Genomic DNA, 24379 nt, shown 5'->3' on the forward strand with positions numbered 1-24379 from the left:
TAATTTTACTCGATAAAAAAAATTCCGAAACAACCTCGAAAACATTTTGAGTTTAATAGGACTTACAGGGACTCAATAAAAAAATAATTTGGACAGTTCGATTACTATTAAAATTTTACAGGGAAATGATTGGATACATGTTTACTTATAATATTTTTTATCTAAGTAAAAAGGTTTTTTCTCCTATTTCGTCCTATCATGGACGCGGCGAGCGCGTAACCGCCACCGTACAAGGCGCGCTGATATGAATGTTGTTTTAATGTCATTTACGTCGATATTCGCACTGACAGACATCGACCTGCTACTTTAGGAATAACCTTAAATAAAATACGTGAGTAAAAGTTTTATAAAATCATTTTTAATATGAAAATGTCATGGATAGATAAATAAAAGTCCACAAAAATTTCACAGGTATATTAACGTACTGATATTGTATGACCGTAGTTTTTACATAACTAAGACTGGTTGCACTTAGTGTCCTGACACCTAAACGACCGAAATGATATGTTCACAATCATATTTTATTATCTATCCCTCTCTATACTCGGGCAACAGTTGAGACAGCTGTATTATAAAATAAAAACAATGCAACACAAGCAACTTTATAAGTACCCTTTATGGCTATTAGTTTGTTATTCGCAAGCCATAGGTGATTATTTCTAACGTTAGATCATTATAACACTAACACCGAGGCACACCTCGTATGAACTAAATGACGCTTATAAACAAAAAAGTTAAAAAAAAATAGAACACCGAATTTTCATTGCTAACCATCTAAATTTTATTTTTATTTTAGAGCACAAATTCTGTTGATGCAATAAAATTAATTAAAATTTAGCTGAAATATTGTGTATCAATGATCTCTTAGTGCCTTATCACACTGGCGATTAGCGAGCGATTTGTAAGCGACGCGACTGCGCAGCGCACACACCGCGATTGCGCGGCGTGCACGTCGCGACAGCGCAGCGCCGTCGCGGCGTGGCGTGGACGCCATTTTGTACACTCGTCTACACAGATTATTATTATATATAGTAGACTCGTCTAGGGAGTGACGTCAGAATCCATTTTGCTGCTGAGTGTCCAAAACGGCAAAGGCAAGCTGCCTGCACGCCGCGCAATCGCGGCGTGTGCCCCGCGCAGTCGCGTCACTTTCAAATCGCTCGCTAATCGCCAGTGTGATAAGGCCCTTAACAGCAACAATTAATAGTGTAATTCAAATTGAAATAAACAAGTACATACTTTTAGTACTACTAAGTTTATTAAATTACTATAATTTACTTTTCAATATTTAGACCAATTCGAGTCATCTAGTTGCACACGAACTATGAACCTTCGTCTTTAATTTTAAAATCTAATAATTACTGTGTAATTAATTATACAATATATTTTTGCCAATCGAAATCGAGTACAACTATGATACATACATAATTTTGAAGGACTAGAACCCACAAAGACGCGAAAAAGTTTTTTAATTTTTTTTGGCAATGTTTTTAACAACAACTTTGAAATATATTTTAATGCCGTAAAAGCAAAAATACTCTTATAATAACTAATATTATATTAGGATACACGTTTTAAAGAAGATTAGAAGAGAAATGTAAAAAATATATGTAGTAGGTTTTCACACTGCGTCGCAAAAACGCACGACTGCAAAAAAAATGTTTTCAACCAGTTTTGGTGCATTTGGTATATTGACGTTAAATATTTCCTATTCTTATTTAAAACGTATATTATGTATCATAAGCAGACATTCTTAGCTACATGGCATTCAATTCATCACATCAACTCACTGGGACTAGCTTTCTTAATTACGTAACTATAGAACGTTTTACCTAGTAATTAAACAAAACTAGTCGCGACAAAACCTAATTTATCGTTTATGAGTAACGTATCTACTTCGATATAAAACTGTAAAACATTACTTTATATAAGTATATTATAAAAAATATTTACAAAATATCATCTGAATATAATTTAAAACGAACTTAACTTTACCTAAATTATCTACATGTTAACACAGGCAAATAAAAGATGTTATAAGCTAACAGATGATTCAAGTGTAACATTTAAACGGGATGGTTTATACATAGAGTTATACAAACTACAAGCAAATGCACAGTAAAAATGGTCAATCTAATGACAATTAATTATATTTAATAACAAGAATGACCATCACGATCTAGCGTATTATTAACATGAATAAAACTATTTTCGGCAACCAATTTTATATCTACAAAAATATTTTAAGTAAGTATAGACTTTAAGCCTACCCAAATTTTGTCCACAACAACGTCGAAAATTATTTTCGAAATTCTTTAAATCTATAATTGCTTTCATAATATTATAACCAATAAATTATTCCAATAAAATATTATAACCAATTAATGATACATTTTATTAGGCGTAATAAATAATAACAATCGATTAATCGTCACATAGACCATGTTTAACGTACATCATAGTCGATAATAAATATGCACATATGTAAAATAAAGTTTAATAATTTATTATTTACATTAAGAAAATATGGCACATCTTTAACATCGCAAACTTTCCACACGGAGCGATTCAGCCGCGCGACGGCCGCTGCGTTTTTTCGAAACGCGTTCAATTTATAGAGATAATACCAATTAGCAATACCGGTGGGAAATGAATATTCATAGAAACGCAGCGCGCAGTCGCGCGGCCGACCGCCGCACACCATAATGGTAAACACATTACGCAAGAATACATAAAAATATATCAGTCTATAGAGCGAAGCGTTCACTCACACTTAGCCTAGGAGCAGTCTGGGGGTAAGCCTAGTTTACATAGTAGAGTAAACCGTTAAACTCATGAGCATACGATGATTTTCGTTAATAACGATTAGTTTATGAAATCGATTACGATGCACAAAATCGAGCTGCGAATTAAATAATAAAATACTGATTGATTCGTGCCAGAGTATATTAGGTGCACATTGTGATGTTACAAGTTACGTTTTATCACCAATGTAAAAAATTTATAACATTAGGGCCAATTTTTTAACGGCCAGTACGACAGGCGGAAATACCAATTCGCGAACCACGTAGTCACCACAGAAAAATTACTTCAACAGAATGTCTTCCGGGGCTAGCGATTCGGACCTTGTCCATTGAGGGGCAGAAGCAGAACGCAGGAAAACTGGGTTCCCAATATCGTAAAGTTCAATCGGAAATTGCCTGAGCCTTGAAGCTCTAAAATCCTAACGCGACGATGCGATGCAATATGCCTCGCAAAGTTTGATTAGAAAATGCCTGAGCCTTGAACTCTGCTAGTCCTTGGACAGTCAAGGTGCCCGCTCACTCGCGGACGAATCGCAGCGTTCGCCAATCGCCCCTTGTGGATACGCTCATAGTGTAACGTTTGCTCCGTGCACGTGTGTCGCTCAGCTGTGCGGGCGCGGCGCTCGCTGGCGGCGGTGTCGTGCGCACGAACAGCACCCGTCGCCGCGCCGCCGTCGCGCGCACGCCGCGCGGTTGCAGCGCTTGCGGACGCAGGTGACCTCCCCATCCTGAAAATATTTGAAATTGGTTATAAAATACAAAATTGCATTTTTCCGTGTTGATCTGCCTTCTTCGTATATTGTATTATCAGAGAAGTTGATTCCTAGACAGACTAGATGGCTGGTCGCGTTAAGTCAAACCCTTCTGACCGATCACAGCTAACATTGAATTGATCATGAGGTCGACATGACGTAGGTCCGTCAACTGCCTAGGAATCAATTTCCTCGATGGTAAAATATGTCGATTAACCGAGATAATTGGTAAACCTGGGTGTTCGAAAAATCTGGGGGCACGGTAGTGCCCTCGCCAGGACGGGTCGGTTTTTTGGATAATCGAATTTGAAGCCTGCAAAGTAGTGTTTAAAGCAAAACGTTTTGAAAATCAAAAAAGCAGGTTTGGTCGTTTGGTTAATCAACGTTTTGATAATTGAAACTGTAACTATAATATTCTTTAAGAAAACTTTCCTAAAAAGTCGTCAAATTAATTAGGTGCATGAATACTGACCTTGCATCTGCAAGTGACGCATCTCTGCTCGCCATGTGAGTGTATGGAGGGGTGCACCTCCTTGCCGTTGGGCAGCGGCCCGTCAGGGAACTTGCACCCGCCCTCCGCCAGAATCTCCTCGGCGGTGCGCGGCGCCGCCTGGTCCTTGAGGGACTCCTCGTCTGCTTTCTTCGGTTTCACCTGGAATTTTAAATGATGATTGATCGTGGCAATGGCTGATTTCAATGTTAATGTAGCCTTCAGTGGTAAAACCTAGCATTTACTAAATTCTAGTTACAATAAGTAAGGGAGCATGGCGCGGCCATGCAAACTATATGTGCGCCGCAGACTCGATCACACAAAAAGTGTGCCGTCTGCGATCTCCCTAATCTTTACAAAATGACCCACTTGATTTATCGGTTGATAAATCTTGACATTCAATCATCAACCGATGGCGGTAAATCCCAAGGGCATGTTTCACCACTTCCTGATAAGTGCCGGATAGGCCATCCAGACGGATAGAGTATGGAGTATATGTCAGATAAGTTGTAGATAGCCTATCCGGAGCTTATCAGGAAGTGGTGAAACAGGCCCTAGGACTTGCTCTTAAATCTTAGGATTTAAAATAGTTCGAACTTTAGCAATAAAACGATAGGTAATATTAAAACATAAAAAACGTAAACTAAAAACTTCTAGTCTAGTATCTTTAGCTTTAAAGATATTACTGAAAAAATCCTTCCATTTATTGGTAAACCGTAGACAGTAAATGACCACTTCTCACCTCCGGACACACCCTACAGCACGCCTTCTTATCCGGCCTGTACGCGTCTTTCTCCGCGCACCGCAGCGGCGGGCAGCGCACGCGCGGGCACCGCACCTGCCGCGTGCTGAACTCGCACGTGCAGATCGCGCAAGTGTCATAACCTCCCGGCACTAAATACGGGTGCCAGGAGGAGCCTGGCGCGTGGTACTGCCCAGAGAGGTGGCAGCCGTGGGACTCGTTCCACACCGCAGCGGTTGTGTCTGTAAAATGAAACGATAAGGTGTCATGCTACTGCAGATGAAGCAAAATCATCCATTTTTAATAATACGCTACACAGCCAAAACCTTTGATTTGTCTCATGTCTCTATAATATAGACATACAACGAATCGCCAAAATATGGTGAAAGAGTCTATGCTCTTGTAGGATGCGTAGAGCGCGCACTTATTCATGTAAACAAGGTACTCACTGGTACAGATGGGGCAGCATTGGCCGGGCGGCTGTATGGTGGGCACGGCGCAGCTGACCGGCGGGCAGCGCACGCGGTCGCACCGCGTCTCGCCGTGCACGCAACCGCACATGTGACATGACTGAAATGACATAATGATGATTTACTTTATTGCAGCTGTACACACTCGACGAGAGTCTCTCGCCGAGATCATCGGCTGTACATGCTTGCTTTGGTTTTCCTCGCGAGAGCCAACGAGACGAGGACGAGAGCACCCTGTACAAATGTACACACTCGCGCTCGGCCTGTCTCGAGGTGTCTCGACGAGTATTTACAGCCGCCATTAGAGTTGAAGCCACCAACGGTTCACGCGAAAAACGCGACACTGTAAAAACTACCCGCAATGCAAAGTCCTCACATTTTTCATGCAACCTGTACGCCTTTCTACTTAATGTAGCTTAAACACAGTAAAAAGACTTCAAGACAAGACTATCTTAATACAATATACAGTTCTGAATTCCACTACATGGCATTTTGTTACATCAAGATTATTTCCCGAACTCTTAAAAACATGACAACCGGACAAGAAGTTTGACCTAATAACCAGCATTAACTCGAAAAGTAAGCAAGCATGACAGAATTTCGAGAAGCTAGTATAGCTTTAGCGTCTCCAAATGAAAGTAAATGCTTGACCATTAACTACTCTTGTCTCTCAAATCTCCCTTGGTCCATATTCATGTTCTATATCACGCCAAAGATATATTCACCTCAGCAGACATCCACTGCGCGCCGTCCTCGTACAGTTTCCCGGCGTACTGGCAGACCGCGGTGTTGGGTAGCGTGTTGTCGGGTGGCGTGTTATGGGTGGGCTGGTAGCTGGGACCGAGGTCCGTGTCGGACGGGTATGTGGACGGCAGGCAGGAGCCTGGCACGCTTATCTGGAATATTCAAATTTGAAAAAAGAATGTCAGAATTCAATTTTAGGCTTAAGCTGTGCTGTGCCACGAATCTATTATTTTTGGAACACAAAATTGAAGAAGGATGTTTCGTGCCTTGTTCGATCCAGTTCATGTAAAGTCGTTCAGTGAGAAAGGGTCTAGATTGATAGGTTTAAGTCTGTATATGTGTATGACTGGATTAAACAAGGCAGCGATGCCTTAATTTTGCACGATGAAATTAAGGTAGCCGATAGGTACTGGAAGGCTATCCTGGTTTTACTAAAGTATATTATGTTACTTACCTTTCACATACCCTCTATAGCAGCACAACAGAAAATATTACATTAGAAAATATTATAATTACAACGAAACAATAACAACGTAGCCGTAGCATACTTTGTGTAATTCGTACACGTGCTCAGCAATCAGGTCAGCAGTTTTGAAACCAATTTTATTATATTAAAACAAATCTCTCTTTATACTATCCTCTTATCACAGAGTGGCAAGAAACTGACAAGACCGCGATAAGTGGCGCAAACTCATGTCGAAGGCCAAGATCCACCTTAGGTCGCTGAGCCATCTTAGTAAGTATAATATAGTTAATCAATAATCAGGCTAAGTTCGGACACAGGGTAAGTCCGGATAATTCAACTTATCACTAAATTCGTCAGTGTTTTTTTTGCCTGGCGCTACGGTGCATATACGCCATACTGCACTGCAACCGCAAACTGTAGTACCAGGTGAACAAATTATTTAATTTGGCGTTAACTTGATTTATCTGGACTTACCCTGTATCCGAACTTACCCTCATTAACTTTATCCCCTTACCTGAGGTACTCGCGTGCGCAGTATCGCGCTATCGTTGTCCGACGTCCGTATGTTGACGTAGGCGGCGCCCGCGTTCAGCGCCGTCAGCTCCGCCGCGGTCGGCTCCAGGATGGAACCCTCGGAGCCGGGGAGAGCCCTGGGCCCGGAGACGGGGAAGGCGTGGCACTCCAGGTACGCGTACCAGGGACCGTTGTAGCCGTTGATGAAAACCTGGAGATGAAAGAGTAAAATAAATAATAAAAAAATAGTTTTATTTCTGAATTTTCAATCAAATATTCTCGGAACGTCGTTTCTACTGGTGCCTACCACCGGTTCGGGAACTAACCCGGCGAGAAGAACCGGGGTAAGAAACTCGCACGGGGTAGTTGGTAGATTGATTGGCTGGTCTTTATTTGGTAAAAGGGATTTATCGGATGGTGAGAATTGAGATCCTTAGATACGTGGATGATTTGATACTGCTTTAAGCGTTTTAAAGTTTGGGTCAAAATATAGTCATCGAAATAGAGATTTAAGTTTAGGGCCCGATATCTAACCAAGTAGAGAATTTTAATTGAGAGACAAATACATTTGTGTCGGTGTGGGTGCATTTTCATTAAGTTTTATATAGCCATAATCTGTCTTATAACTGTCGTATTGCAAGTAGCCCTAGTTTACATCTACAAAGGCCATAATATTTTTATCTCAACAATACCTCGTAGTTAACTCCACACAGATTGTCAACAGACACCCAGGCGAGACCGGCAACTGGGGTGATGGTGGGGGGCATCCTGGCGTCAGTTCGTCGCAGCAGCGCGGGACCCTCGCTCGCTGAGTCCGGCAGTGACCTGGACAGCAGACGACCACGGAGAATCGGTGGACCTAGAAGCATGTGGAATATATTATGTTAGGAATGGATGTACATTGTACAACCCAATAAAGCTCTGGTTTTCTCCAAAAGCGGCGCCGTCACGACAACACCGCTATTGGAGGAAACCAGAGCTTAAGCCATCGAACTATAATGATTTTGATTGAAGTTTTCGGTATAAAAATAGCTCTTTATGGTCTATGCCAAGGCTCTGGATTTTACCCAAAGCCTATTAGTAGCTTTGGCTTTAACCGAAAACCAATAACAACATTAAATAGTCGTATAACAGACAGTGACCACAGACATGTAAATATCTTTATGAACAAGAGAATAAGTCGATGACTAATAATAATAAGAATAATAATAACGTTTATTCAACAGTATGACACAGCATTACACTACAATAATAAATTACACGTTACAATACAAAGAAGGAAATTAAACATCACATACGCAAAAGACACAAAATTATAAAAAAGATAAAATAAAAAAGAAGGAATAATTCATGAGACACGGTGATAAGACAGCAGGACGTATGCATAACATAAGGATGTAAACAATGGGGACATCCCCATAGTGCCTAAGGGTCAGCCATACGAGTAGTGTATTGTTATGTCTATTGTTGAAAAGGATACCACTCAGGCTTATTACCGTGGTGTACACCACAGTGCCACCACTAGAATACTAACCAGTATCAGATCCAATGTGAACCGCCAGTTGATCCTCATACAGCGGGGGGAAGATGCGAGCGCTGGGTCTGGTCAGAACTCCCATTCTTGTGTCCAGGATTTCCACTTGTGAATGACGTTTGCCTTGCTCCTCCACTAGAGTGATCTTAGGGTCAGGTATGCCTAGGTTGTCCACCTGGAAGTGTTAAATGGTTTGTTTTGCAATGCATGTAATAGGAAATAAACAATAGTCTACGGCAGAACCACCAACTGGCATACAAGTACTGGTACACATTTAAAACCAAAATAAAATAAACACGAAACATATATTCTGAGAAATTCTTAGAAAGGATTTACTGATCAATGGTCATGAGTGGACTGCCGTACGTAACCGTTGGGCGGTTGGAAAAGAGCCTAGCCTAAGCTATAATATTAGTCTGAATAATAACTTTAGCATTTCTAAGACAAAATAAAAATGCTTCGCAGCAAAATCCGACGTAAGCGCTTAAAACATTGAAAGATATACGCGTAAACATTAGCAAACAATCTTACCTGAATATCATAAACCAAAGATCCTTCTTTGTCGATATAAATCATGGCCATGCCTTCGGGAACAGCGGAAGCTGGTGGTCTTTCAGCCATCAGTGGAGCATGGAAGACCTCACAGGCTGCCCTCTGACGGACTGCTCCAGAGATCCTCCTTTCAGGTACTCCACTGGCCTCCACCGACAACAGGAGCCTACCCCTGGCCAAAGACCTGAGTTCAGCAGCAGACACTGGTGTCGAAACTTCCAAAACGTTCAATTCGTATCCTGGCTTCGTGATTTTTTGGGTCTGAAATTGAATTGGTAAAAACTATTAAGGCCTGTTTCACCACTTCTCGATAAGTGCCAGATAGGCTATCCACCACTTAACTTGATAGATAGAGTATGTAAAATCTGTCAAAAAAGTCATGGATAGCATATCTAGCACTTTATCAGGAAGTGGTGAAACAGACCCTAATGTTTCACCACTTTCTGATAAAGTGCGGAGCAGGCTATTCACAACTTTTTTGACAGATTCTCTATACATGATCTGTCAAGTTAATTGGTGGATAGCCTACTCGTCACTTATCAGGAAGTGGTGAAACAGGCCCGTATTTTATTATGTAGTTTCCAAACATAAATATATGAAGTGAAGTGTGAAACAATGGAAAGATTAGGCTTCGGGCACATTTTGACGGAACGCAGCGGGGCGCTTATTTTAAACAAGTTTTATGACCGAGTGCGCGATGGGCCACAAAGCTAATATGGGAAATTCGGCCAGCTACAACCCTTTTTTATAAAACGGTCATTGTAAATGACCTTCACTAAAGTTGAGGACTACAACTATAACACTCACCTCATTGATAATAGTCTGGTTCCTCTCCGGCAGCGTCAGGAGCACCTTAACACTCTGTTCTCTAGAAGCGGCTGAGAAGACGCCATTGTAGATAACGGCCAGGTGGATGCTTGGTGCGGCTCCAGCAGCACCTGTGACGATGGCGGTGCCTCCCCACCAGCCCTCCTCCTGGCCAGGGACTCTGTAGTTGTCACAGGCGCTGCTGCTGATGGTAGCCGGCGCGTGCTCCGGTTCCAGGAGTGACGTAAACATCTCCGTCGATAACGCCGGGTACCTGAAGGACCACTCTCACTTTAATTAAATTACAAAGTGTTTGATTTGATACAATGTAACGGATAAGGCTGTAGTCATATTATGGTATACTTTTTTCCTTGAGTATTTTTGATTTTTTCACATATTCATTATAATTATATTTATGTATGAAAAGACTATGAATTTTGGCAAGTTATGTTGTATACTTTATCTTCTATTATTAAAACTTGTATTTAATTCATTATTTTAAGACGAATTGTAGCTTTAAGAAAAATCCGAAAGATGTTATTTTCAAATCATTAACCAACATCTAAATTTTAACTCTATTTTAAAATACCTGTAAATGTACCATCGAAGAAATTGATTCCTATATAGGCAGTTGACGGACCAACGTCATTTGGTCGGATTATGTCAATTCATATGATCTGATGGCTGGGTTTGACGTAACGCGACCAAACTACGTAGGTCCCCATCTGCCTAGAAATCAACTTATTTGAAAGTATGTATTTATCTGGCTATTTTTTGTCTATTAGTCGCTGACGCATCGTCTGCAACTAATAAAGTCTGGATTTAAGATATTTACAAGCACAGATAAGGCTCTAACCTCAGTCAACTACTGGTGAGTGGTGACATCACATTTATAACAGCTTATAATTTAGGATCTAGAAACGGATGTGTGGATGCATAAATTACGCCACTTAATACGTTTACGTCACGAAAATCGTAGCAACAATAAAATAACAATTTATAATAGTTAATAAAAAAAAACTAATTTCCTCCATTATTTGTAAATTAACATCATTATGTGCGCATCAAAACTTGATTTTGTCGAAACCAGAATTAAATGCTTTGCGTAGGACACAAAAAACTTATTTAACATTTTAAATTAATTTTACAAATTACAATTAGCATGTTTACTAATTTATATTACTTTGAGAATTGAGTCGCAAAATAAAATATATTTTTTATACTTTTTTCATTTAAGTACTTAATAATATAAAATCAATTCATTATAGGGAATCATCATAGTGAAAAATCAGTAATTTAAATCACTGCATAATTTAAAAAAATATTATATTTTCAAATGCAATAATTATACTAAAGTGATACTAACTATTCAAGCGTGTACAACAAGTGAAATAATAGCAAATGCAATCCATTAACTTTCAAACTTTTTTTTTAAGTTTCATCAGCAAACACTAGGTACCTAATCCTATAAATTTCCACCAGACGGCAGACTAGAGCCGGTAAGTTTCCGTTATTAATCACACGGATAATTTACTCCGAACAATGAGCCTTCCACTGTATCCTTGGAATAATGCTCAAGGGGAACTCGGATTGAGATACAACGATATCAATCAATTAATAGCAAATTCATTAGCATAGTTGCCTATTTGATTCAAATCAAAACAACTACCAACTGCATTCATACATATAATATTAATTTTGAACCAATTATTGCGTGCTGAATATAATAATTTAAAAATGCATACTTTTTTTAAATAGTGAATTCATTAATTTATTTGCTTGCTAGCGTTGCTAAGCTTGAATGATGACGCATCTGAAACGCAAAACAATTGCAATAATAACGCAAATTAAATTTACCGTTGACGTATCATCCGTGTGGAACGCGCTTAAGTGCATGTAGCACAGTGCTTGCAATTGTAATGCATCGGAAACGATGTCGTTTGCATTACGCTTCATGAAAGCCCTCGTATAGAGTTTACTTTACGATTATTATATCGGAGGCGCCTGACGCGCATAGATATAGTGATTTTAGAACATTAAGCTATGTATGAGGCGTTTTGTAGTTTAGACCTTCTATTTATGTCTGGTGCAATTCTTAGAACTTCCTCCACAATAGAGAAGTATCAAGAATAATAATGAGATGTCTGGCGGATGTGAAATATCAAAACGATTTTGAAGAAAATTGTCTGGCAAACTCGACTGCTTCACAAATATCTGACGAACCTAATATAACCTTCTTTTTGGAAGTCAGTTAAATATTATAAATGTTCTTACACACGGCGATAATGACCGTTGCCAAGTTGATGCTTCACAGCACATCATAAACCTTACAAGCTCCCCTGATGTGATCTACATTATAGTAATATCAGTAGGTAATATGATGATGATGTATGAGTATGCGATGATGGACGACGCCGTCGTGGCCGACCTCGAAAAAGATGGCGCGATAAACTTGACGCATACAAGCCAGGTTGACCATCGGTAGCGTTGGAGCGGAATGGAAGGGCTTTGCAAGCAGTGAGACAGCATAGGCTAAAAAAAATGATGATTATAACAGCTAGGATGATGATATGGTGATTACCTGTTGATGCGACCGCTGAGGGCGCTGTCCATGGAGTTATTCCTTTCATCACCCCACAGCAGGGCGACATACAGCGAACCTTCTCGAAGCAGGCGCTTGTAGTCGCGCGGTACTCGCCTCCAAACGCCGCATAGCTGGAAGAACAAGAAAGGGAAACCCTTATCTCCAAGAAACCCTTATGTCCAAGAAACTTCATACGTGGGAGAGCCATGCTTTGGCTCGAATGGGCTGGCTCGACCGGAGAAATACCACGTTCTCACAGAAAACCAGCGTGAAACAGCGCTTGCGCCGTGTTTCGCCGAGTGAGTGAGTTTACCGGAGGCCCAATCCCCTACCCTATTCCCTTCCCTACCCTCCCCTATTAGCTTGGGCGTACTCTACATTGCATTGGGTCTAAAAAGTTGCAGATATAAAATTAATTTCAGTTACCATCCGAATGTTATTAAAAATAGGTTTCTGTACGCATAACATTATAATTATTATTCTAGTCACGATCAAGTCTGTTAAATCGGGCTTTGGCCCACCACACATTCCCACCACTGTATCTCCTGTGCCGCCAGGATCAACAGCGGTATCCAACCACGAAAACCCTTTGATATGATCTCAAGGAGCATATCAAAGGGTTTTATAAATAGGATCAAGTCTGTTAGTTAAGAACGCGCAAAAAAGGTTCAAAAACTTTTGCAAAAACGTCAATTACCTTATCCGTTTTCTCCTCATACGTCGCATGAATTCCTGGTGCCTTCTTCAGTGGATGCTCTAGCAGCATCCTGCCACTTCTGTCCAGGAACGCCAGCGCCCGTGGTGGCACCACGATGGACGGTCCCATGATGACAGACCAGAAGAGGTGGCGGCGACGGAAGGTGAAGCGCGCTGTGGCGATACCAGGAGCTACTGGTACCCCACTCATGTCGTCCCGTTGGATGCAGAGGGGCGAGCGACCGGTTAGGAGAGCTCCGAAATCTAGGAAAAAAAAACAAATGAAAGAGGCGTTAGCTTTATTTTTGTAACGGAATTTCTTGATTCTGTCGCCGCGTTCAAAGCCCGCGATCAAAACTATGCACTAGCTGAATAAACTTAATTTGAACTAGATGAAGCCCGCAACTCCGTTGCGCCAAAACTCGTTTGTCGCGTGGGAACCGTGCATTTTTCTGGCACAAAAAGTATCCTATGTCCTTTCCCGGGACCCAAAGTAGCTCCATGCCAAATTTCAGCCAAATCGGTTCAGCGGTTTGGGCGTGAAGAGGTAACAGACAGATAGACAGACAGACGGAAAGACACACTTTCGCATTTATAATATTAGTATGGAAGTATGGATTACTTATACGAAAGTATTCTTTAAATGATTGAAAAGTATATTTATAAATTAAATGAAGACGCAGTTTCTATCTAAGAAGTACAAGTAAACATTTTTTTATCATGCTAAAAATAATATTACACTAAAGCTATGGATTTTCGCAAAGTAACGCCTGATTCTTTTAACAATTTTCTATCAGTGAGGACTGAGGAATTAGGAATTGGACCAAAAAGAAGTCCGTTGAAAATCCAAAAGACTCGCAAGTTAGAGAGCGTAAAGATTATGTAGAGAATTTGGTAGAGCAAAAAAGACTTACGTTTAAGGCTCAATTCATCGTCTTCATTAGTAGTAATAACTGCAGTCGGGCTGTCTTCTTGAACAATATCTGGAGCTGTAACAAAGAGATAAACTGATGATGAATGATGAACTTCTTATAAAGATTTACTGCTTGAGTCTTGACAAGTCTTGGCGCCGCTATTATGTGAGCTAACCTTTTACATTATTTGTTAACACTTCGATCTAAGTACTTGAACGTATCGGTAATTAGCAGCATAGTGTGCGAGGACCTTTATTGAAGTGGTTAAGTGATAGTAAATATATTTGCGGCGCGATGACGCGATCTGCGGACACACCTTTATCTGCTTAATTGCTAGATTAACTAGTTAGTTGTGAATACGTCTATTACATTTACATTACACATAAGTTTTGCTACTTATAGTAGTTGTATATTATAGTGCATAGCTTAAAAAGAGTCTGTTGTTATGGAGGAAGAGTTTTCATGAAATTCTTTAGAAGCCCTAATGATTTGTAGAGTTCATACTAGACTTTAATATCCAGTTATAGAGAATTAAACTAATTAAACTAATTATATTGCAAAAACAAAATAATATCTTGAGCCATTAACCATATAATTTATTTCCATACAGTACATTATTCGTTTAAAAAATCTAAAACTCCTTGGGCACAATCATAAAATTATGATACACATAAAATATTACTCCGCAAAGCTATGCTCTTCTATTTGCAACTCGATCAATAAAAACTTTATGATCAATTGATCTAAAGTGGGGTCTAGTGAATAAAGGCCGGATCACAGACCCCCCTGCCCCTTCCTCCCCTTTTCCTCCTCCGGTTTTATTGGATCAAATGTTATTCAATCGAAGCAGGATCGGCGTCTAGACGGCGTCGGTAGAATTTGCGTTTGGCATTGCTTTCTTGTTAGGTATGTATTAGACAGTGGCTCGCAAAGTTTGTTGACCGTTAAACTGTGCGCTGGAATATCATCTATGTTATGAATTATGATTGTTGGATAAATCTGTGGATTGTGATGTACGGAAAATATACGCTTAATTCACCCTGACTGCGCAAGAGTGCAGATTAGATGTGGAGAAGATTGTTTTAAAAATATTATGTTTGCGTTGTAATTCATCATATTTTTGTATACTTACTGTAAAAACCTGAAGAACTGTACCCTATTTTGCTCCTCTCTAGTGACGCTTTATTCCAGCCACACAACTTTATTATAAAACAGAAGTTTTGAACGTGTTTATAATTTGTGAATTCCTTAATTTTTAAACCGCTTAGCTAGTTTTATCCATAAAGTTAATATACCTAGCGGAATATAGCAATAATCTCGAGCTGTTAAACGAAACCGAAATTGGTTTCATCTGTGTGTAAAAATATGTGTACGTATACACTTACACAAGCATGATTGAACATGATTTCTACGAGTATGAGATTAAATTGTCAACGTGCGGCACGTGCCGACTGGACGTCAAAAAAAGAGTGCTGCTGTCATGTATCACAGCTGGTCTCTTTTTACCACGCAGTGTTACTGATAGTGACATCTCTCTTGCTCAGGCCTTTGTTTCTCTATTCCGCTAGGTATATTAACTTTATGGTTTTATCCAAATTTTCTACTCTCTGGCTTTGGTATATCACATGGTCTTATCTACTTTTAAAATCAGTACCCCATAATTGTCAAAAGTTTGAGAAGCACTGATCTCGATGGAAATAGAGAGCAGTGACATTTCGCGATAGTATGTATCGCCTGATAGATAGAGCCACCGCTATGAGTTCATTACTCATGCTATTTATACCGACTTTCCTACAAACTACAAACATACTAATCCCCCTTTCAAGGTAGTTTTTGTGTGAGTTAAACTTAGGTGTGAGCGCTCCTGACTCGAAAAATCAAACATCGTCCTCCTCTCTTCACACTCGCTTCATAAAGGACCAGGTGAAAAAGGACGGCGCGGAATCATCGCCAAGTTAGTTTTACTTGAATAAAAGACGAACTTTATTGATTATGAAAAAAGTGTTTTGAGCAAATTTAGGTTTTATCAATGCCTTTTTAGATATTAAAAAATATTAAAGAAAAGACAGCAAACTTCGAAGATTCAAGCAGAAATGTGTCTAAAACAAGGTTTTTTGTAAAAAAGAAACATGGAGCATTTTTTCAGTAATCGTGTTTTCGTCTTGAGTAATAATTTTTAACCGACTTCCAAAAAACGAGGAGGTTATATATTCGGCTGTGGATCTATATTTTTGTATGTTCGACCACTACTCCGCCGTTTTTGAACCGATTTTCAAAATTTTTGTTTTGTTATATTAGGTTTCACTCCAATTTGGTCCCATTTTCACAAAAGTGGTGATTTGATGATGGGATCCATGAGTAATCGAGGGAACTCCTCAAAATTTATATGGAAAGGGTTTTATGAGAAGCATCCTAAGCATATGCTACCAAAACGCAAGATTTTGCACCAAGGTATACTATGGTTCCGAAGATACTAAGAGAACTCCGGATTCCTTATAGATACAAGGTTAGGGGTTTAGGCGTTGTTTTAAGAACTGAAAACATATGTTACTATGCAAATTACATTCATCATCATCATCATCATCACTACCATGTCAGGGTCACCAATGTCACAACTCACATGGTTGTATATGAATACAATATACACACAACACCATAAAATATCATCAGTCATCACGTTATGTTCTTATTTATTTGGTACATTTCAAAGCGATTTTAATACAAAATGTTGTTTCAAAATACATAATATTTCAAGTACCACAAAATTGAACGTAAGTAACAAATTCAACCTTTACTCCAGAGCGTAAGGCACACATTTGGGTTGGACTGAAGGAAATGGGGCACTATGGAAAAAAGACAAAAATTTTTCGTCAAAATTTTAACCTCTTATAACCACCCTTTTTGAACATACTAATCGATAGGGGGCGCTAAGGGGAGTAAGAAAGCTCAGATAAACTTTTCTCAAAAATCAACCCCCGGCCAGATACAGGCCGATATACGAACCTCGTTAGTATGGCGAAAATACTTAAAAAATTTTGACGACAAAAATACAACCCCCTATGACCACCCCTTTTTATTATACCCATCGATAGGGGGCGCCAAGGGAAGCAAAAAAGCTCAGATAAACTTTTCTCAAAAATCAACCCCTGTCGAATGACAGGCCGAAATGTGACCCTTGTTAGTATGGCGAAAATACTTAGAAAAATTTGGCTAAGGTTTAGAAACCTACGTCAATTAAATGTTGGTGACATGGGTTAAGGAGGATTGTTTTGGGTGAGAAAAACTCCTACTTACCGTTTCCACCGCCAGTAAACTCTCCGTTTAGAAGAAATTCGCATTTGAGATATTCGTAATCTTCAGATAAGATCATCTGTTTTCTAATGTTTACGAAGTATTTTTAAGACATCTCAAGGCTGTGATGAGTGAGTCTTACTTAACTACTCAGCCACGGATACCGAAGGGGGGGGGGGGGGGGGGCTCGGGGGGCGCAGCCAAAACAAAAACAAACACAATCCAGAAAGTCCAAAAGTAGGTTAGGTTAAGTTGAAACTTAGACCACAACACCTAGAAAGGCACTATTAGTTACGAAAAAATATTTAATACTTTTTAGTTCATATTATAAGGATGTTATTATTGTTTTTTACCTTGGAATTCGGTTTTAATTTTTTGTTAAAAATAATAATCATAAACTGAAGTTACTTGTGTCAAAAAATCAGTTTTCTAGACCTTACAGATTTTGAGATCTAGGTTTAAGTATGTAGTCAAGTTAGGGTCAGGTGCGCTCTTAAGGCCTAATTCCACCAACGCGCAACGTCTGTTAGTGTTCACAGCTTGTTAAAATGTCATGCTTTCTCTTTCATTCATATTTTAACGTTGTTAGTGGCGGCCGAAAAGGAAGATCTTCCGACCGAGCGAGATAGCATGCTCGGTCAGGCCGAAGCCCACTGACGTCATTTCAGACATTTGTATATATCTTGCCGTTCTCCGAAACTTCGATAGCGCGATGCAGGAATGTTAGGCGAATTGTGGGTACCGGCCACATCACTCCCCCCGAAGACCTGTGGTATTCTTCGATGCGCTTGTGTTGTCAGGTGTGGGCCGAAGCTACGCGTGCAATGACCAGGAGAGGGACCCCCGTGCTCTGCTTGTTGACCGGTCGTTGTAGCCTATGGCTGCCCCGTTCAAGCCAGACGCGGGTTCGACCGGCGCGGACCTCCAACGCGGCTTATGGTCGAGGCGACCCGGTTATGCTTGATGTCTGCTGACGTGGTGCGGGAGGGGCGGGGAGTGTTGATGATGATTGATGTCCAGAAGGATGCGTGTTCTTGTCGGTGGTCACCAATTTAACGTTGTTAGTGGCGGCCGAAAAGGAAGATCTTCCGACCGAGCGAGATAGCATGCTCGGTCAGGCCGAAGCCCACTGACGTCATTTCAGACATTTGTATATATCTTGCCGTTCTCCGAAACTTCGATAGCGCGATGCAGGAATGTTAGGCGAATTGTGGGTACCGGCCACAATATTATTATAAAAATTAAAGAGGAAACGTGATACAAATTCGAGCATAAACTTTAACAGTCGTTGATGAAATTGGACCTTAGTTACGTAATTCATCTGAGTTTACTACTGCTAATCTTTGTTTCAACACTTTTATGATTTAAGCCTTTCATTACTTACTTATTATTTAATTATCTAGTCGACCCGCGGGTTAAGTGTAAACTTTTGTAACTTCTCGTCATAAGGACGTTATGTAGCTACAATTTAAGGATCTCATTAGTTACCATTGTTTGCTAGAAGCACTATTTCGATGTCATAACAATCATGACAAAAACTTTATAATGAATTGTATATATAGTATTATCATTACCGCCTTTTAACACCTTCGTGGTCCAGTGGTTCAGAGCTTGGCTCTTGACTCGGAGGTCGTGGGTTCGATTCACGCGTTGGAAACATGTTATTTCCAAGTTTGGTTAGGATAATGCAGGCTGATCACCTGATTGTCTGACAAGTAAGATGATCCATGCGTCGGATGGGCATGTAAAAAGTCGGTCCTCTCTTCTCTCGCCAGTCGTGTCGGTCTGCCGTCCCACTGGGTTATGAGAGTAAAGGAATAGAGAGTGCTCTTGTGTACTGCGCACACACTTGGGCACTATAAAATTACTCCTGCGTAGCTGACCTGCTTTCAATGAAACCGGCCACCGTCACCGAAACCGGTGTGGGAGCTATTATTATTATCATTACGTTTCACTTTTGTCATTTGAAGGTGGTTTTATAGGCTCTATCACATGCCCTTTTATTAGAATTGCTAACTTTTTGTGGATAGGTAGAAAAATCACTTGTTTCAACTTCATGTAGCTATCTGAATTAGTGGCGACTCACCATATATAATTAGATATCACTTATAAGAGTGAATGAAAGTGGAGCTAAACATTTCAATTCGATTCGTGCACTTTTATTAAAAGCACAAGGAAGTTATTAATATAAATATGACTGACGAACGCTAAACTTACTGCGCATATTTATCCCGTGATTGATACGAAAAATATTTTTCTGGAATTCTTTAAAAAATTAAAAATTAATCGTCTCTAGTATGTTTTGTGACAATCATTTGGAGCTCTGCCACGGCGAGATCAAAAATAATTTAAGTTTTATTTAATATATCATTATTTACCCAGGTGTTCGTGGATCGTCACGTTCTTTGAAAATGTCATTATTATTAATAATAATAAACAATTTTAAAGTCTAAATTACATATTTATTTTTATTTAACAAAAAAACCTTAAGAGTGCTTTACATGATACTAATGTTAATCGAAAGTAAATTTTAGTAGCTTTGAATCAAATAGGAATAAAATTATCAAAACATCAATTGAGATATCTAATAATAAGCAATCACAAAATTAATGAAAATTAGAAAAATAAAGGACAGGAGATAAATAATAAAAAAGTAGGAGCTGATTTCAAGTTGAGTCATTATCATTCATTATTATTGTGTGGTGGGAAAAACATTAGTTTAAATTAAAATGCGACTGTTGGTGGAAACATCCTGACATCATAACAAGATTTTATTGAATGAAACACAACTGCCGGAGTCCTACTCAAACTGGCTAAATGATCTGTAGTGATGAACACACGAGAAAATAAGTCAATAAACGAAAATATTGTATAATACTTCCAATAAAATACAAAAATAATAAACTAAGTAGCATTTCCGGAAGTTTTGTCTTTGCTTACTGTACTAAGCGACAGAAACAAAACTGTTATAATATTAAGCTTTTCTCCGGTGAAGCGATTGTTATCCAAGATATTCCATAAAATAATGATAGAAAAATGTTTAACATTTTAGGCATAACAATAATATGTAATGTCATTACATCGTCAAATTGCTCTTTTGAACTACCTACACTGCTAGAATCATTAATTTGGCAATGGAAAATCATGCTAGTAACCTAACTACCTACATTAAACTAGATGTTACTTAAGCAAAAACTATTAAGAAACGTAATTCGCTTTACGATTGGACAACTAATTGCTACTGGGCTATAAAGTTTGCTAGTGTCTACAAGCTTTAAATGGGAATGTTATGCAAACATGCGTATAAAATATAAAGTTTTTAAGTCGCTGTGCTTGTTGCCAAAATCCTTCGAAACGGCAGAATTGATTGTGTTAAAATTTTTTGTGCTTATCCTGTCGTGCACAAGAATAGGTAGGTACCAGTGAATCAGACCGATTCACTGGTACCTATTATTTGTGCACGATATTAGTATCTAACCAAACAGCGCATTTGAATTGAAAGTCTGAAAGTTGGAGGTTCTGAAACGACCTAACACTACAACATCTGAAATGACAACTCCTCGTTTAAGAGATCTTCCTTGAGGCTAAGCATATTCCCATGAAGCACATGACAAAACAACGTATGCCGGGCCAGCTAGTGTGTTTATATTTGCGCATTTGATATGTGTTTTACATAATATAAATACGATTATGATCTAGCGCAGGCGCCGACGATCATAACTCAATCTGCGCATTCATTTGATGCTCGAGACAGTCCTAAATTTATTGGTGGGTGGCGCCACTTGTGACGTGTGAGACTAGCCTTATAGGCCGTGCACAGATTATTATTTATAGCTGTACCACAGAATACATATTAGTACAAGTAGCTTACTATGTTGCATCTATAAAACTCCTATACAATGAAATATAATAATAATATTATAGAAACTGCCAACTGGGTATGTTATAGGGATTTCATGTAATCATCCAATTCTTCATGATTTTTTGGAATGGTGTCTTTATGCACAGTTATTTGATAACTTTTTATATCGACTTTTAATCAAGTTACAAAAATATTGTACTCACTTAAAATACTTCGTAAAATATAAAATCTTAATACATATTATGATATAGTGTGTAACAAAAATAAGTGATAATATTTTAGGGTGTGTACGTGTTCCTTGTAGAGAGTTCACTGTGAAAGCAGCAGCGCTGAAAGACGAAAAATTTTTTTCACTTTTGTATGGTCAAGGGCCCGAGCTTCACGAGTTTCCCCATACAAAAGTGAAAAAAATTTTGGTCTTTCAGCGCTGCTACTTTCACAATGAACTCTCTACAAGGAACACGTACACACCCTAAAGTATTATCACTTATTTTTGTTACACCCTGTCTAAAATATTTGTTACAATCATAGTGTAATTTTTAATTCAAAATTTGCAACTGGTAACAGGAAAATCGTCTGAACTATAATTTAATTTTTAATAAGCATTAAATAATAATAGACCACTTTATTCTTTTATCGTAGCAATTTAACATCTCATTAGCATTTTATTTCTGCTCGTTTTTGCGCACGTAGATTCTTCGTGTATAGCTGCCCTAATAAACCTATTAATAATTTCAAAAAAATGTAAAACAACTTTGACATTGACTTTGGATTATTTCTGCGATTCATCAAAGATAATGTAAAATTTAAAAAATATGTGAAAAATATTCGCGCTATTTTTGCTGCTTTTGAATTGTTAGCATTCCTACGCCCTTGCTATAAATCTGTTCAGAAATTCGCAATGGAAAGGAATTAGAAAGGTAACGAAAAGTTTTTATACAACTGTTAGTTCAGAGTTTTAAGCACATAGTCTGTTGATTTTGTTTTATTATCTGAAAACTTCTTTACCACTCCTCTACAGCTGTTATAGAAGTATCGCCCTTTTAACTTTCAAGGCAAAATAATTCTGAAACTAAAGCTACTTACTATACTAACTGAGCTTAAAAGACTACCTTCAAATTCACTAAAACAAACAAGAATATTTTTGACGCGTGGATGACGTCATTAAAAATGAACATGCAAATAACAAGGGGCATTTTTGTATGGGACCCGTACCCAAGCTGTAGCACATCCATACGTCATATTAAATCAGATGAAAGTTCTTGAAAAGCTTTGACGACCTCAGCTGTGGCTCAGTGGTTAAGGGCATGGTTAGCGCTCAAACCGGGGGCCGTGGGTTCGAATCCCACCGACGGAACAAAAAGTTTTCAATGTTCCTGGGTCATGGATGTTTATTTAATATGTGTATTATATAAAAAATCTTAAATATATGTATAGTATAAAAGTATTAAATATCTTTCCGTTGTCTTGTACCTGTAACACAAGTCCTTCAGGTAGTTAGCACGAGGCCAGACTGACGTGGTGTGAAGCGTCCATAGATATTATTATTGTTATCATAGATATTATTATAAAGCTGTACATTTTATTGTATGACGTAAAATCTCTAAACCATGGTAGAAAAAAATTAACCAGGGCAGATTGAGGTAAGAAAAAGTCACAAAAAATATCCTGTATTATTACATCAATTTATAATGTTGCTGGTAAGGAATCGTTTCTGGAAAGTAATCGTATAATGTGGCAAACTTGAGGAAAGTGTTATATTTTATTTAGTACATTGTTTCATATTTTAAAGAAATGTACTATGGGTAAACAATAAAACCTTAGAAATCTAACCTTTCCTGGATTTTACCGTATATTGTTAGAGAAATTGTTTATAATAATTAATAAGCAATACTAGCGAATGGTGCAGTATACAGAATGTCTTATTTTTCCCAAAAAAAAAAAAAACATCCTGTTAATACAGATGTTTTGTTTTATTTTGTTTTGTTTAATTTAATACTTAATGGTATTAAATTAATTTGTAGTGTTGCTAGTAAGGAATAATTTCTGAAAAGGCAAACTCAAGGAAAGTGTTGAATTTCAATAAACTGCTTCATATTTCAAAGAAATGTTTGAGAAAACAGTCAAATATTATTATGTTGAATGTCGAACCTTTGCCTGATTTTTTCGTTTAAGTACTATCATTTTGGAGAAATCGTTTATAATTTTTAATTAGTAATACTAGCGCATGGTTAATATTAGTTTTAAATACCAGATAACCAACTTACCCAAACGGCGCCACATATTTTAGCAAAACGTATAATGTATGATTTTAAGTACTTAAACACAATATTCGCGTTCATAAACTTAGTTGTTGACACTTGACAGTATTAATATTTACTGAAATTGTCGTTTAAACTAATCAGTTTTGCCCTCGGCCTCATTTGCTTTGAATTAACTTTATTAGTTACTGTAAATGAATTTTAGAAAGCCAATTTTTTATTCAACAAAGTCATTCCTATAGCCAAGGATAAGTTATAGCTTGTCAAAAAAGAGTAGACGCTGAACATAACTTTTAAATCACATAAAAAGTACAAAAACCCAATTATTGCAAACAAAAAATGTGTCATAACGTTATAGTACGGGAGCCCTAGAACATTTTTTTTTATTACTATCAAGCAAATTTTTGTGAGTAGATTTCTTTTGATAAGACGTACAACATTTTTATCTGCGAAAAATATTGAAAGTGGTAGCTAACAGAAATAAAAAGGATTTCATACTTTGATTTGATGGTCCTAAAAATATATGGATTGTTCTATTTGTAGGACTCTATTTGTTGTAACCCTAAAACGGAACCCTAACCAGCAGATTTTTTGTATATTGATAGGTTAAGAGTTATATAATTTAAGAGTAACATTGTCCTACAAATAGAACAATATATATTTTAAAACCATCAAATCAAAGTATGAAGTCCTTTCTATCTCTGTTAGCTACCACTTTCGAGATTTTTCGCAAATAAAAATGTTGTTCGTCTTATCAAAATGAAGCTACTCACAAAAAATTAGCTTGATAGTAATTAAAAAAAAAAATGTTCTATAGCTCCCACTTCTTTTAATATTTAAGGTGTACAAACGTTCTCCGTGAAAATATAAGGCGCAAAACTACCTACCATTAATTGA

The 24379-nt window shown here is 38.2% G+C and overlaps 1 protein-coding gene across 2 annotated transcripts in view; it reads right to left on the reverse strand.

Annotated features, from left to right (window-relative positions):
• Positions 1–1188: 1188 nt before the first annotated feature.
• Positions 1189–24379, reverse strand: part of LOC121732999 (dorsal-ventral patterning protein Sog) — a 139081-nt gene continuing 115890 nt past the window's right edge. For both annotated transcript variants that reach the window (XM_042123063.1, XM_042123064.1), the window contains exons 4-16: positions 14069–14143; positions 13156–13418; positions 12456–12589; positions 9875–10148; positions 9047–9328; positions 8516–8690; positions 7674–7840; positions 6983–7192; positions 5984–6154; positions 5238–5358; positions 4789–5030; positions 4029–4208; positions 1189–3532 (exon numbers count right to left, since the gene is read on the reverse strand). In XM_042123063.1, coding sequence (XP_041978997.1) covers positions 3407–3532; positions 4029–4208; positions 4789–5030; positions 5238–5358; positions 5984–6154; positions 6983–7192; positions 7674–7840; positions 8516–8690; positions 9047–9328; positions 9875–10148; positions 12456–12589; positions 13156–13418; positions 14069–14143 — 2420 coding nt within the window. In that variant the 3' untranslated portion in view covers positions 1189–3406. The remainder of the gene's footprint in view (positions 3533–4028; positions 4209–4788; positions 5031–5237; positions 5359–5983; positions 6155–6982; positions 7193–7673; positions 7841–8515; positions 8691–9046; positions 9329–9874; positions 10149–12455; positions 12590–13155; positions 13419–14068; positions 14144–24379) is intronic.

Source organism: Aricia agestis, chromosome 13, assembly GCF_905147365.1.
Source record: "Aricia agestis chromosome 13, ilAriAges1.1, whole genome shotgun sequence".
Lineage (NCBI taxonomy): Eukaryota > Metazoa > Arthropoda > Insecta > Lepidoptera > Lycaenidae > Aricia > Aricia agestis.